This window comes from Diorhabda carinulata, chromosome Y (genome assembly GCF_026250575.1).
Source record: "Diorhabda carinulata isolate Delta chromosome Y, icDioCari1.1, whole genome shotgun sequence".
NCBI lineage: Eukaryota > Metazoa > Arthropoda > Insecta > Coleoptera > Chrysomelidae > Diorhabda > Diorhabda carinulata.
The window spans coordinates 6,737,139-6,752,153 of record NC_079473.1 but is presented as its reverse complement, the minus strand read 5'-3'; the positions used below and the strand labels follow the sequence as shown (position 1 = coordinate 6,752,153).

The 15,015-nt window shown below is 34.2% G+C and overlaps 2 protein-coding genes across 2 annotated transcripts in view; both read left to right on the top strand.

Annotated features, from left to right (window-relative positions):
• The window catches only part of LOC130902872 (uncharacterized), a 50,582-nt gene extending 36,610 nt beyond the window's left edge, over window positions 1–13,972 (top strand). Inside the window, exon 4 of the transcript XR_009060481.1 lies at window positions 13,771–13,972. The gene's annotated coding sequence lies outside the window, so the exon portion shown is untranslated. The remainder of the gene's footprint in view (window positions 1–13,770) is intronic.
• On the top strand, window positions 13,726–14,636 carry LOC130902876 (uncharacterized). The gene is made up of 3 exons (XM_057815158.1): window positions 13,726–13,985; window positions 14,042–14,204; window positions 14,262–14,636. Exons 1-3 carry the CDS (start codon window positions 13,764–13,766, stop codon window positions 14,375–14,377), a joined length of 501 nt encoding a protein of 166 aa, XP_057671141.1. The 5' UTR covers window positions 13,726–13,763; the 3' UTR covers window positions 14,378–14,636.
• Window positions 14,637–15,015: the final 379 nt, after the last annotated feature.

The window sequence follows — 15,015 nt, the reverse complement described above, 5'->3', positions numbered from 1 at the left end:
CTGATTCGTGGGATCGCCTATTAATTCAACTATTAAAAATTAAACTAGACGCACGTACTAGGGAACGTTGGCATGAACATTTACATTTACAAAATAAAAGAGAACCTCCACCATTGTCAGAATTTCTCGACTTTTTAGTAAATCGTTGTGAATATTTAGAAAGCAAAGAAAAAACTGATAATCAGCAAACCATGTTAAAATCTAACTATTATAATCACACGCACAAAAATGCAAATAACAGTATAATTCTAAATATCCCTCACGAGGTGAAGGTCAAACAATCACATGTGCCGTCACGCAGGCGCAATGCGCTTATTGCAAAGATCAAGATCATTACATTTATTCATGTAAAAAATTCCTTAAGTTACCAAGTTCAACGCGACAAAACGAGTTAATTAAACTAAAATTATGCTTTAATTGTCTCAGAGGTGATCATAGGTCAGATTCTTGCACTCGTGGAACCTGCAAGGTTTGTCAAAAGAAACAAAACACACTAATTCATCGAGACTACATTCAAACACAAAATCACAGCAATCCTTCATTAGCCACAAACACACATTTGGCAATTGAAAATAAACAAAACACAGACGCACCTCAAGAAACTATCCAACTCTCATCAATCACACATCATCTAAATAATAAAAAACAAAATGTTCTTCCCCAGGTAGCAAGGTCACGTGAAAATGACGTCGGAATCTGGTCATGAGATGACTAGTAATGACCAGTTCAATGACGTGAAAATGACCTCCTAATGTCTTGGACCAATGACGTCATTTATATCACATGATTTACACGTCACATAAGACGTGATTTTTAATTGTTGTATGACGTGATTATGGCGTCTACTACTACGTCAATTTGTCCCAGTTTAAAAAATGTTTAATAGGCTTCAATTTGTTTTAATAAAGAAAAAGACTTTACATGTACATAGGAAGGGAGCACACCTATAAAAATAAACCAAAATATTATTTTGATAAAATTTATTTATCAATAGCATGAAAAACATGATGTAACTGCAGAAGAAACTTAAAATTCCAGTTTTCATAACACAAATTAACAATGTATTGTAATATCTGTTCAAATTAGAAATACTGAATAGTATATGGTTTATTTATTATGAAAGTAATATTTTAAAATGTCAAAACGTCCTGTGAAACAAATGACTGCTCTATTTGCATGAAAAATTGGAAAAAAGAACCTAAAATTGGCTATGAATAATAGGCATCGCCATTAGAGAACCCCTTAATTCAAGAACAATACATTTGGCAGTTATTTTCCCAACAGGCCATATTTTGAGATCTGTGAGATTTTCAACTATGAAAATATTTAAATTGCTGGAAGGATATGGATATGTATATAAGTCTGAATAGCCAAGAAACTCTTTGCCAATAAGATATATTTGACTGTCAGCAGATTTTACTATATTATGAATTTCAACTATTTTATTCCCAATTAAAACATAACTATCCGCCTTAGAATGATTACATGCTGATAATGTTATGCCTGGTAATCTCAATTTATGAAACTGTTGATTCCATTTCAAATTTTCGTCAAAAATAAGTGGTCCCAATGTATGTTTACTTTCCAATTTATACGTAATATTAGATACTGGCTGTGAAATTAAAAAATCCTTTTCAACAAGTCGTCGATGAACTTGTTGTAGGGGATTGGTTGGAGATTTTATTAATTATTTTATCTCTCCCAAATAATTTTCAAACGGAAAAGTCGAAAAATTGTCCAATTTGCCTAATAAATCTAAATCATCACAAAGATGTGACATTAAGTGTACATTATAAACCATGAACTCCAAACCATACAAAGATTTTGAATGTTTGATAAATACATTTATGATATTTCTCACAAAAGGGATTTTAAATTTTTCAATATGGCTCTGTGATAACAATATTGAAACAGAAAAATGAAGAGCAAGAAAGTTTTCATATATAGCTAAATCCACAATATCTTTAAGAACCAAAGGACCTAAGTACACTAAAAACATTCTATATTCAGTAGCTTTCCAATAATTTAGTTCATTAAGCAAACGGGGTTTTCGATTGAATTCTACTGGTATCATATTTTTAAGGTTGAACATCGTTCTGAAATCATTTTAACTCTCTGATGTTGTAATCTAACCTTCAAGGATCCTGCAATCCAAGTATTCAGTAGCTTTCTAACTACTCCTAAGCAAATGTTGTGCATGTAGTCAATGGGAAAACTACTAATTAGATCAATTGGTAATTCATGAAAACTAGTCTGCGAGATATGATGCTCATCATCCAATTGTAAGCGAAAAGATTCATTCGTGCGTTTCTGACCATTTAAACCATTGAAATCTACCTTGTGTTTATAATATTCTCCGTGAATTGTGCATCTATCACAAGAAGAATATCCTGAGTGGAATTTAGTGCCTTTTAGATAGGCCCTTGCAGGTGCATCGCACACAAAACTATGTACCTCTAATGTGAAGTGTTTGTTACAAATAACAAAACCATTTTGCAATAAATCTTTCAATTCTACTATGAATGGATGAAGAAATGTATTTAAAGGATGTGGTTTATTTTTTCCACAAAAGATGGAAATTGCAAAAAGTCTACTACCAGAAATATTTTTTATTAATCCCAAAATAGGCCAAAACTGCATTTTTGAACTTTTGAAGAGTGGAATGCCATCAACATTAAAACTAATTTGAATTTTGTCTACACAAGTATCATTTGAAATAAGCTTAGAAAGAGCACTCCTCAATCCAAAATAACAGAACTGACCAGATTCTATATCAACAATTGGTGTAAATTTTGGGGTTGATAACAAGGTACGACTGTCTAAAGGAAGTTCAGGGTGGTAAGGATGAAGCAAATGAAGTAGGAAAGTGAAATTTTATGTTTTATAGCCCATTCAGCCAAATCATTAGCAATAGAAGTTTCTGTGCACAATGAATCATTGTTATCAGAACTGATTGATTTATCAACTTTAACAGATGATGTACTAGTACTAGTACTACTAGTGTTTCTGCTAATAGTATCATTGAAGAAAAAGCAGTCATTTGTTTCATCAACATTTTCTGCACCCCGTCCAGGGTTAACAGAGGTTCTTGACTTATATTGAAATTCTTGTTTGGTCGCTTGTAAAGCCCTTCTACACTTTTGTCTTGAACCAACCAATTCTTTCAACTTACGTTTTGACATTTTTAAAAATAAAAATATATGCTAATAATTCATAAAAAGTAGTTGATAATACAATCAAACCAGAGCACCAGCATTTCTTTTTTGCTCACGTTGTTTGGCATGTTTTAGCCATATTTTGATAGCATTTTCCACATCTGCTTGAGAGGTCAAGGGAGTTTTGATTTGTATGGCACCTGTAACGAAATAAATGAGTGGTTATTTAATGAGAATTATCCCTGTCGCAGAAATAAAAAAATAGTATTATTCTATTATGCTTTATGAAGGACGAATTTAGGCAGTACCACACAAAAACAACGAATAGTACTTACGAATGATGACAGATTTCACTAAAGTGTTGGAAAATGGCACTTTATTGTTTCTCTGCCCAGCAAAATTATACAATTTGGCCAAACCGTTGGTCAAGAGTAGTCTCATGATTCTATTAACATGAGCTGTGGTGCCATTTCCTCCAATTGAGGAAAGGTAGGATGCCTAAAGCAAAAAATAAAACTACTATAATAGACCTCCATAATAAAACTATCACAAAATTCTATTTTAGAGTAAGTACAATAAATATTTAGATCACAATTACACTTAAATCAATGGGAGATGTCTAATTCTTAATTCACTTTTAATGAAATTCTATGTAAAAAGTACTTACCAAATCATTAAATTTTTCTTCGGATTTCAAATATTGTTCCAAATTTTCAAACCTCCTTTGATCGTCTATTGGAAACTGCACGGGTATGTCATTGGGTAGACTAGCAACTACTGAACTTCGAGAGTTTTTTAAAAGAGTCTTTACTTCCTTGACCTCTTCTCTCAACTTTTTCAATTCCAGAAAAATTTTCTCTAAATCTATTATATATAAAAAAAAATTATTCACAGTATTAAACAAATAAAAGAACCTACTTTTTGGATGAATTCTATCTGTATTCTCTGACTGTATATTGGAATTTGTTTGAATTGATTGCGAATGTGATCCCCCAGGTGTTTGAGAAAGCAATTCTGTACTTTGTCTAGTGGAAGTTGGTGGAGATATTTGTGAATTTGGTTTCACAATCGGCCTAGAAGCTGACTTACCTAAAACAAAAGAAGAATTCTAATTTTTTATTATTTATTTTCAGTGTCAGATTGTACGCTTAGTATCTACGCTAACTGCGTAGAGCCCAGTTTGATCTCATACCTATTAATATCTATAAAAATATTTCATCCTCTTAAAAAATTATTTGTAAATAAAAAAATAAGTTAGACATTATTTCGATTAAAGCTATTTTAAATAGAAACATATTTATAGAAAAGTGTACTTACCAGAGCCACTCACAGAAATATATTTTTGGAAAGATGGAGGCCTTATCAGATTTGATACTGTTTCTCCTTCACTTTCACTGTCACTCAAAATCCTTCTACTAACGAATTTTCTCCTAGTTCGCTCTCCCTCACAATCTGAAGTAAGGTTGTCCGAATTATATTCGCATTTCTTCAGTTTTTTTTGTGCCTTGTTGAGATCATCTGAAAAATAAAAAACAAATATGTATAACAAATACCCAGAACCACACCACAACTCTTTAAAATTCTTTTGAAAATATAAACTTAATGAAACAAAACTAAATCACGCACCACATTCAAAAAATATTCTTTTTACTCCAGACAACTTCCAATTATGTTCATTTGGTTCTTCACATAGTGTGAGAGCCCTATTGAAAGCAGCACTCGTTCTGTATGGTGGCCACAAAACATTCTGCTTCAAAGGGGTGAACCAGGAAGAATGAACCAAACCTATTAAACCATTTTCGGAAAATTCTACACCCACAAATGCCATTGTTACTATAAAACTACAAAATAAAGGTCAAAACTCATACCACTGCTAAATACCAAGTTAATAAAAATGCATAAAATCTACTTCTATTTGAGACAAACAAGGTAAATCATAGCATTACAAATATAGCCATTTAAGTCAATGTATGAAGTTAAGACATATGGTTTATTCAGTTTCTTCATCTATTTCAGCGCTAAAATTTTGGAGGCAATTTATTCAATCAATACCTCCAATTGGCTATTTCCCAATCATAAATGTTTCGCTTGAAACATGAAAATTATAACTGAATAAAATTAAGAATTGAGAAATTGAATTATCATTTTCGACCATACATGCCATAACCTTTAACCAGATATATTCAAATCAAAAAATATAAATAACTATAATAATTATTATACTTACCACAATGGAACAACAGAAAAACTAAAAACACTAATAGCAGCACCGCAGATCATCTAACTATTATTAAATAAAATATATATTCATAATAAAATATATAATCATAATAACCAAGCCGGTTTATGATTAATATAAAATGGTCGTTCGTTGTGGATGGCGGGTTGTCATCATCATGTTGGCTAGCGGCGCAAGCGCATACGCGTTACCTTAGTAGATCCCGCCAATTATAAATTTTTATAGGAAGTTTCTTAAAAAAAATTATTTATAGATATTAGATAATATTATAGGTTTTGTTTAAATACTATATAAAAAGATCTCAATTTTTTTTGGACTTAATAAATAAAAAAATGCCGGAATTTTCAATGTCATGGTTGTTTATTATCGAAAATAGCCTCACAAAATAATTACATTAGTCACAAAATAAAACAAATGAAATATATCTGATTTTTTCAGATGAGTTATCACTAGATAGTCTCGTCATTATGACGTGACAAGATGTCGTGTTATACACGTCAATTATTTGACGTTATTATCACGTCGATTTTTGGTGGTCTCAGTGTTTTCGACCAGTGATCACCAAATGTTGACGTCATTATGACGTGCCCTTGCTAGCTGGGTCTTAGCACAGCGGCTGTATTCCTCAAAGACAAATCAGGCAATTTAATCAAAGCACGTGCATTGTTAGACTCGGGTTCTCAATCAAATCTAATAACCTCTGACCTTGCGCGAAAATTAAATATCGGTACTACCCCAAGCAGCACAGTGTCGTTATAATGACGTCAATTATTGGACATTATTAGTCGGCGACGTCGTAGACCAATAAGCGACGTCCATATGACGTGACATTTCAGATGTCATTTTGACGTCGTCTAGAGACGTCTTTCGTACGTTTGTTTTCGGTCGTTTTAAGTGCTTTTTAATCAACTATAAAAAAAATTAGAACGAAAGTTTATTACAAAAACTAAGCCCTATACGTGCTTTATAAAAAATTGTACATTTTAAATTGTTGTTTACCTAAAATTTGGATATAAATATAAATTCATTAATTAGCAATGAAAATACTAAACTGACGTTTTAAGTGGAAATGCAATTTGAATTTAAAGATGAAGTGAGAATGTTGTAATTAACAATTATTTAACTATTTTATTAGTAGGAAACAATTATTTTTAGCATCGATTCCTGTCGAGGCTGTCGACCAAGATTTAATTTTGGCGCGTTTTTAATCGAAATGCCACGATACGATACGAGACGTGCAGGCGCATGCGTGCTGGACTGCTGGTGTGAACGCGTGTGCGCGTAATGGCGGACGGCAGCAAAAAGTTGTTTGGCGGCAATTTCACGGAAATCCAGTAACTCTAGCATTTCCGGGGTGATTCTTGTTAATTTCGGCCGTGGCAACAAATTTTTCAAAGTGAGTATAAATCTGCATTATTTTATTACAATTTTGGTGTTGGGAACTGTCTTTATTATTTAGATGAATTGTTACGTTGGCGTTGAATTCCAGAACAATGGTGGAATTTCTCTTGTTCACTCTGCCTGGTTAACACCGCTTAAACGAGAAGTCTTTTGGCCGCCAAAACAGACAACCGGAAATTTTATAAAATTATTAAAATCTGGACAAGAGCCTCCCCAGGATAACAGCTGGAAACTTAATCACCAAATTATTAAGCGAATTTTTTTCCAGACTGGTTAGTTTTGCTGCCTAAACCTAAACTGCTTTATCACTTTCTATTAAATATCTGTGATTTTTTTCAAAAAACTCGTATTTATTACTTGTTTTTAGACGACTATAAGATTGCGGAGAAAAAAATTAAAAAGGCTGAAATTACCTCAGATTTAACTACAGATGCTGAGGAATCAGCAATTATTTCACCTCGAAGGAAAATACGTCCAAAGAAATTTTCCACTGATGATGAGCAGGAAGAAGTGCTGTCATCATCAGAAGATGATTTTCCAAAAAACAAGAAACCCCTACCTAGACCAAAACCAATAATACGGAAGTCTATTACAAACATATTATCTGGTAATGAGATTTATACTTAAAGATATCTGGCACATATAAATTATTAACTGTCTACTGTTTTAGATTATTCTGGCCCAATTCAAACTTTTCCATTAGCTTCAGCTGGACAATCGCAAAGGTCGTTTGAGGATAGTGATTCTACAAATCAACTTTATTATTTGCCACCTCAACATTCAGCAAAAGATACTCAATTGACTAAATCTTCAGGACAAATTATTAGAGGTAAAAAATATAATTGTCCATTTGCATGAATTGTTTAAAATGTATACTTTAAACTGTGAGTTATTATTTATGTCCATTATTTCCTAGGAGAATTTGTTAATTCTCTATTTTACAGGTTACAGTTACAGTTATCTACAGTTCGTAGGTATGAACACGCACCATACGCGATAGTAGATGCATCGCTGAAAGTGTGAATTTCAATAATATTGGCTTTGGGAACTGTTATTTGTCAAGGAATTTTAATTGTAGCCAAAATAGGTAATTCCTTTTGTAAATGAATAAACTCTGAAATTATTGGTGAAGGAGCAATTTGATCCCAATCTACTTTGTGCTGCCAAAGTTTTTGCATGATAACTTTGGCTTTAACAATTACTGGACCGACCAAGCCAAATGGATCGAATAACTGAGCAATTACGGAGAGTATTTCGCGTTTTGTGAAATTGTTATTTTCAATTTGTATTGAATCTGTACTGAAATGTAGCGTGTCTGATTGAGAGTTCCAGACAAGCCCTAAAGTTTTTGATTGGTCATCGGTTGATAGATAATGATCTGGTAGATCTGAAATGTTGTTAATATCGTTGAAAATGTTTGGTTTGTTAGTTTTCCACTTCCGAAGAGGAAAGGATCCACTTTCTAAAATGTTGGTGATGTTGGTGTCTGTACCAGTGATGAGGTCATCAACATAAAAATCGCGAGTTATTACTTGTGATGCTACTGGGTACTTTTTACTGTTTTCTAAAGCGAGTTGGTGCAAGCATCGTATAGCAATGAATGAAGCTGGAGCTGTGCCGTATGTTACGGTGTTTAATGTGTAGACTTCTAGAGGCAGGTTTGGATCCGAACGCCACATAATTCGCTGTAAATCACGTTGCTCTTCTACAATTTCCACCTGCCGGTACATCTTCCCTATGTCCGCTACCATTGCTACATTGTGTTGTCTAAAACGAATGATTATAGCAAAAAGATCTTCCTGTATTGTAGGACCCACCATTAGCGTATCATTCAACGAAATACCGTTTCCTGTTTTGGCGGATGCATCGAACACCACTCGTAGTTTAGTGGTTGCACTATCCTTCACGACACCATGATGTGGTAGGTAAAAAACTCCCTTTCCATCCACTTCCGTTGCCCACGTCGGCACCTTGGTCATGTGCCCGAGTTTTTCATATTCCCTCATGAACTCCGAATATTGTTGACGTATGACTGTATCATTGATCAGTTTACTTTCTAATTTGTGAAACCTTTTAATCGCATTCATCTTCGAATTCCCCAAATCGCCTACACCTTCGCGAACTGGCAACGTCGCACGAAATCTGCCAGTTTCGGTCCGCTGAATTGTTTTTAGGAAATGTTCTTCGCATTGTTTTTCTTCAATCGTCCGTTTGGTTTTGTTATCGTCTTGGTATTCCTCGATTTTCCAAAATTTCTCAATTGCGTTTTCAAGCGTAGTTGTGATTAAATTACATGATATGGTATTACTACTGTTATTTTGAATTGAATAATTTTGATATATGGGTCCCGATATGACCCATCCAAATAATGTTTTCTGAAGTATCGGTTTACCGTCGCCGAGTTTAAATTGCCCATCCGCTAAAATATCCCAAAAGACACCTGCGCCTAAGAGAATATCCAGTTAGGCGGATTTATCGAATTCAGGATCCGCAAGAGTAATGTGTTTCGTTTCGGTATATTTAAATGTTGACAATCGATTTTGAAGTGTGGAATATTACCCGCTATTTGGTTTATAACTAAAAATGTAGCATTTTGTTGAAAAGAATTGTTTTCTCTTGAAATTATATCAATATTTAATTGCTCTGTGATATTAGTAGTAACCTGATTAACACCGATCACTGGTAAGTTTATTTTGGTCCCAAGCAGCACAGTGTCGTTACTATGACGTCAATTATAGGCCATTGGCGACCAATGGGGACGTCTAAAATGACGTGATTATGACGGGTTAATGTCACATCCTACAGACGTCAACTAATGACGTACCTAGTCCGGCTGGTGAGACGTCAAAATGACGTACTTACTTTTGACAAATGACGTATAAGTAGGATCAAAAATATAAAAAAATGCGTTCAAATTAATACCAGTTTATTACAAAATCTTAAAAAACTACATACTATTACACTTATAGAACATAAAAGTTGAAATAAGGAATTACTAATGATGCAATAATGAAAATGACAACCATTCCTGCTTGAAAGGAAAAACAATACAAAACTTTGTGGCAGTGCAATAACTCGATATACTCTGATAAATTTTGGATGCGATAAACATAGAATTCTTTTGAGTCGACAGGGTATTTGTAAAATGAACGGTAATCCTGAAACCTCCTACCTAATATAAAAACTGCTCCATTATTATCCACTACTATATTTTCTATTTTGAAAACCAGTCCTTCGAAGGTAAGACAAAAACAATTTGCTTCTGAATATGATGCAATAGAAAAAATAAAATCTTTATAATGAAGCTTTTTATACTGCTTGCAAGAGAAATTTGGCGTTGGTCCTAAGAAATGGGACAATTCACATTTACAGAAGTGTTCATCATCAGGTGAAGTAGAGTCATGTTTTTCGTACACTGTCATTTCAATTTCTTTTAAGCGTCTATTAATCTGTTGTAACGGTTTATTCGGAGACTGAACTAACGATTTTAAATGGTGGAGATAATTTTCAAATGGAAATGCTGACGAATTGTCTAGTGGCCCGAAATTTTCAACGTCATCTGCCAAATGTAATAAGGAATGTACATTGTAAACTAAGAACTCTAATCCGTAGATCTTTTCACTGTGCGTTACGAATAAATGCAAAAGTTGGCGCGCAAATGGAACTCCGAATTTTTCAATATGGCGTTTAGAAATAAGTATCATAATTGAACAATGAAATAGCAAAAAATGCTCATATATTGCCAAATCGACATTCCCATACAAAGCAACTGGCCCAATATACAGTAAAAATGTTCGAAATTCCGTTGCTTTCCAATCTGCCAACTGAGACAAACTGCGCCCTCTCCGATTGAATTCTACTGGAATACATTTACTGAGAAAAACAATTTTTTCAGATACATTTTGAAATGCAGTAGAGCTCATTTTGGCTCGGCTTGCCCGTCCTGTCCAAATACGCAAAAGTTTTTTCATTACACCTAGACAAACTAGGTGCATATAGTCTAAAGAAAAGACATAGATCAAATCTATAGGAAGAGCTATTAGAGGGGATTCTCCATGATGATGAGATACATCAATTTTAGTCCGAAAAGATTCGTTGTCTCTCTTGTTAAAAGGTAAATTTTTGAAAATGACACGTCCCAGGTGTTCTCCAGAGTTGTCGCACCTTTCACAGGAACTATACCCTGAATGGGTCTTCACACATTTCAGATATGCGCGCGCAGGAGCATCGCAAACAAAGCTGTGAACTTTTACTTCATCGATATTATTATTAATTTCAATGCCCGTGGTAAGTAAGTTCGATAACTCAATTAAAAAATCTTCTAAAAACGCTGACAATAAATTTGGTTCGCCACTTCCTAAAAAAGAACCAACAACAAACGGCTCACTCTTAAAATTTTTTACAAGTGCTAAAATGGGCCAGAGATCATGTTTCTGACCATTTCTATAAATGGGCAGTCCATCTACATTAAATGAAATGTTGATAATGCTGTACTGAGAAATATTAGGCACTGACAATAACTTTAATTTTAAAGCGTTAACAAGTCCAAAATGACAATATTCGCCATTTAACAACGATTTTGTTTTCGTTTCTCTGGGCGTTTTCAGCAGCGTTCGACTGTCTAACGGTAACTCATTATGGTATGGATGCAAGATATGCAAGAGATGAGTAACTACTGTACGTCGAACGTACCTTGAAGCTGCCCAGTTTGACAATTTCGAATGCAAATCGCTAGGCGGCGGTTCATTAGAAAATAAATCGTTAGGGGGCACGTTACTGGAATAGGAAGTCAAATGGTTGTATAACGTCGCATCATTGAAGAGCAAATTTTCATTAGGCGAGTTTACATTAAAATCTAAATCTCTTGAGGAACAGGTGTCATGTTTACTTTCACACATTGAATCAGCAAAAAAAACGGAATTTGATGATTCATTGGAATCATTATTAACTATTAAAGATGTATTATAACAATTCTGACTCACAGGTGCTAAATTTGCTTCTGCCACCCTTCTGTAGAGTTGTCTTTGACTAACAACACTTTTTTTCTTACAGGTTGCCATGCTGCTGCTTTTTCAATTTCTCTGGTGCATGTTTCAACCACACCTTGATGGTATCGTCTATTTCTTTCTGACTGACTAGAGGGGAGCTTTTTCTTACAGCACCTAAAAATGTTGTTTCAGATTAATAATAAATATGCACCTACAAGTGAAAACACTTACCAATAATCACATCCTTTACGTTTAAGTTTTTAAAAGCCTTTTTCTCACCTCGTTTGCCACAAAAATTCCAATTAGTTGCAAGAGAATGAGTGAACAAAAAATTTAAAATGCGGTTTGTATGTCCAGTAAAATCTCTCCCTCCAAAAGTCGATAGATATGCCGACTGGAATCACATAATTTAAATTGTAAAATACATATTAAGTGGTACAGAACACCCACCAAAGCCAGGCAATTATTTTTTTCACTCAGGTATGTTTCCAATTTGGTAATATCCTCTTGAGAATTCAAAGGAAACTGTACGCCTATATCATCTGGTAAATCTGTATTACTGGCGTGATTGCCACTGCGATCTTGTTTTCGGATCCACTGCAAAATTTGATTGTTCTGTTCTCTAATGGTCTTCAATAAAGTGATTACATCATCTTGAGTGTTTGCTGGCATGGACAAAATATACCTTAGTACCAAAACAGTTTTTACATTATTTTTTGGTTTTTACCTCCATTACTTTCCACTACAGCTCTGATGTTGCTCTGTACATCAGTTGCTTTACTAGTTGACGGATTATATGGTGACGAGTTCGAAACAGCAGCCTGGCAAAATGACTGATTTGACGCAGAACCTGTAAAATAGAGAATTAACAAATTCTCCTAGGAAATAATGGACATAAATAATAACTCACAGTTTAAAGTATACATTTTAAACAATTCATGCAAATGGACAATTATATTTTTTACCTCTAATAATTTGTCCTGAAGATTTAGTCAATTGAGTATCTTTTGCTGAATGTTGAGGTGGCAAATAATAAAGTTGATTTGTAGAATCACTATCCTCAAACGACCTTTGCGATTGTCCAGCTGAAGCTAATGGAAAAGTTTGAATTGGGCCAGAATAATCTTAAACAGTAGACAGTTAAAAATTTATATGTGCCAGATATCTTTAAGTATAAATCTCATTACCAGATAATATGTTTGTAATAGACTTCCGTATTATTGGTTTTGGTCTAGGTAGGGGTTTCTTGTTTTTTGGAAAATCATCTTCTGATGATGACAGCACTTCTTCCTGCTCATCATCAGTGGAAAATTTCTTTGGACGTATTTTCCTTCGATGTGAAAGCCGTCCGCCATTACGCGCACACGCGTTCACACCAGCAGTCCAGCACGCATGCGCCTGCACGTCTCGTATCGTATCGTGGCATTTCGATTAAAAACGCGCCAAAATTAAATCTTGGTCGACAGCCTCGACAGGAATCGATGCTAAAAATAATTGTTTCCTACTAATAAAATAGTTAAATAATTGTTAATTACAACATTCTCACTTCATCTTTAAATTCAAATTGCATTTCCACTTAAAACGTCAGTTTAGTATTTTCATTGCTAATTAATGAATTTATATTTATATCCAAATTTTAGGTAAACAACAATTTAAAATGTACAATTTTTTATAAAGCACGTATAGGGCTTAGTTTTTGTAATAAACTTTCGTTCTAATTTTTTTTATAGTTGATTAAAAAGCACTTAAAACGACCGAAAACAAACGTACGAAAGACGTCTCTAGACGACGTCAAAATGACATCTGAAATGTCACGTCATATGGACGTCGCTTATTGGTCTACGACGTCGCCGACTAATAATGTCCAATAATTGACGTCATTATAACGACACTGTGCTGCTTGGGTGTAGTGGAAAGTGATGGAGGTAAAAACCAAAAAATAATGTAAAAACTGTTTTGGTACTAAGGTATATTTTGTCCATGCCAGCAAACACTCAAGATGATGTAATCACTTTATTGAAGACCATTAGAGAACAGAACAATCAAATTTTGCAGTGGATCCGAAAACAAGATCGCAGTGGCAATCACGCCAGTAATACAGATTTACCAGATGATATAGGCGTACAGTTTCCTTTGAATTCTCAAGAGGATATTACCAAATTGGAAACATACCTGAGTGAAAAAAATAATTGCCTGGCTTTGGTGGGTGTTCTGTACCACTTAATATGTATTTTACAATTTAAATTATGTGATTCCAGTCGGCATATCTATCGACTTTTGGAGGGAGAGATTTTACTGGACATACAAACCGCATTTTAAATTTTTTGTTCACTTATTCTCTTGCAACTAATTGGAATTTTGGTGGCAAACGAGGTGAGAAAACGGCTTTTAAAAACTTAAACGTAAAGGATGTGATTATTGGTAAGTGTTTTCACTTGTAGGTGCATACTTATTATTAATCTGAAACAACATTTTTAGGTGCTGTAAGAAAAAGCTCCCCTCTAGTCAGTCAGAAAGAAATAGAAGATACCATCAAGATGTGGTTGAAACATGCACCAGAGAAATTGAAAAAGCAGCAGCATGGCAACCCGTAAGAAAAAAAGTGTTGTTAGTCAAAGACAACTCTACAGAAGGGTGGCAGAAGCAAATTTAGCACCTGTGAGTCAGAATTGTTATAATACATCTTTAATAGTTAATAATGATTCCAATGAATCATCAAATTCCGTTTTTTTTTGCTGATTCAATGTGTGAAAGTGAAAATGACACCTGTTCCTCAAGAGATTTAGATTTTAATGTAAACTCGCCTAATGAAAATTTGCTCTTCAATGATGCGACGTTATACAACCATTTGACTTCCTATTCCAGTAACGTGCCCCCTAAGGATTTATTTTCTAATGAACCGCCGCCTAGCGATTTGCATTCGAAATTGTCAAACTGGGCAGCTTCAAGGTACGTTCGACGTACAGTAGTTACTCATCTCTTGCATATCTTACATCCATACCATAATGAGTTACCGTTAGACAGTCGAACGCTGCTGAAAACGCCCAGAGAAACGAAAACAAAATCGTTGTTAAATGGCGAATATTGTCATTTTGGACTTGTTAACGCTTTAAAATTAAAGTTATTGTCAGTGCCCAATATTTCTCAGTACAGCATTATCAACATTTCATTTAATGTAGATGGACTGCCCATTTATAGAAATGGTCAGAAACATGATCTCTGGCCCATTTTA

Bases quoted from the DNA above. Each gene is read 5' to 3' on its own strand.
- LOC130902876 (XM_057815158.1), top strand. From the start codon at position 13,764: ATGCCAGCAAACACTCAAGATGATGTAATCACTTTATTGAAGACCATT. The intron at 13,986-14,041 runs GTGGGTGTTCTG...ATGTGATTCCAG, and splicing joins AAAATAATTGCCTGGCTTTG to TCGGCATATCTATCGACTTT. The intron at 14,205-14,261 runs GTAAGTGTTTTC...CAACATTTTTAG, and splicing joins CGTAAAGGATGTGATTATTG to GTGCTGTAAGAAAAAGCTCC.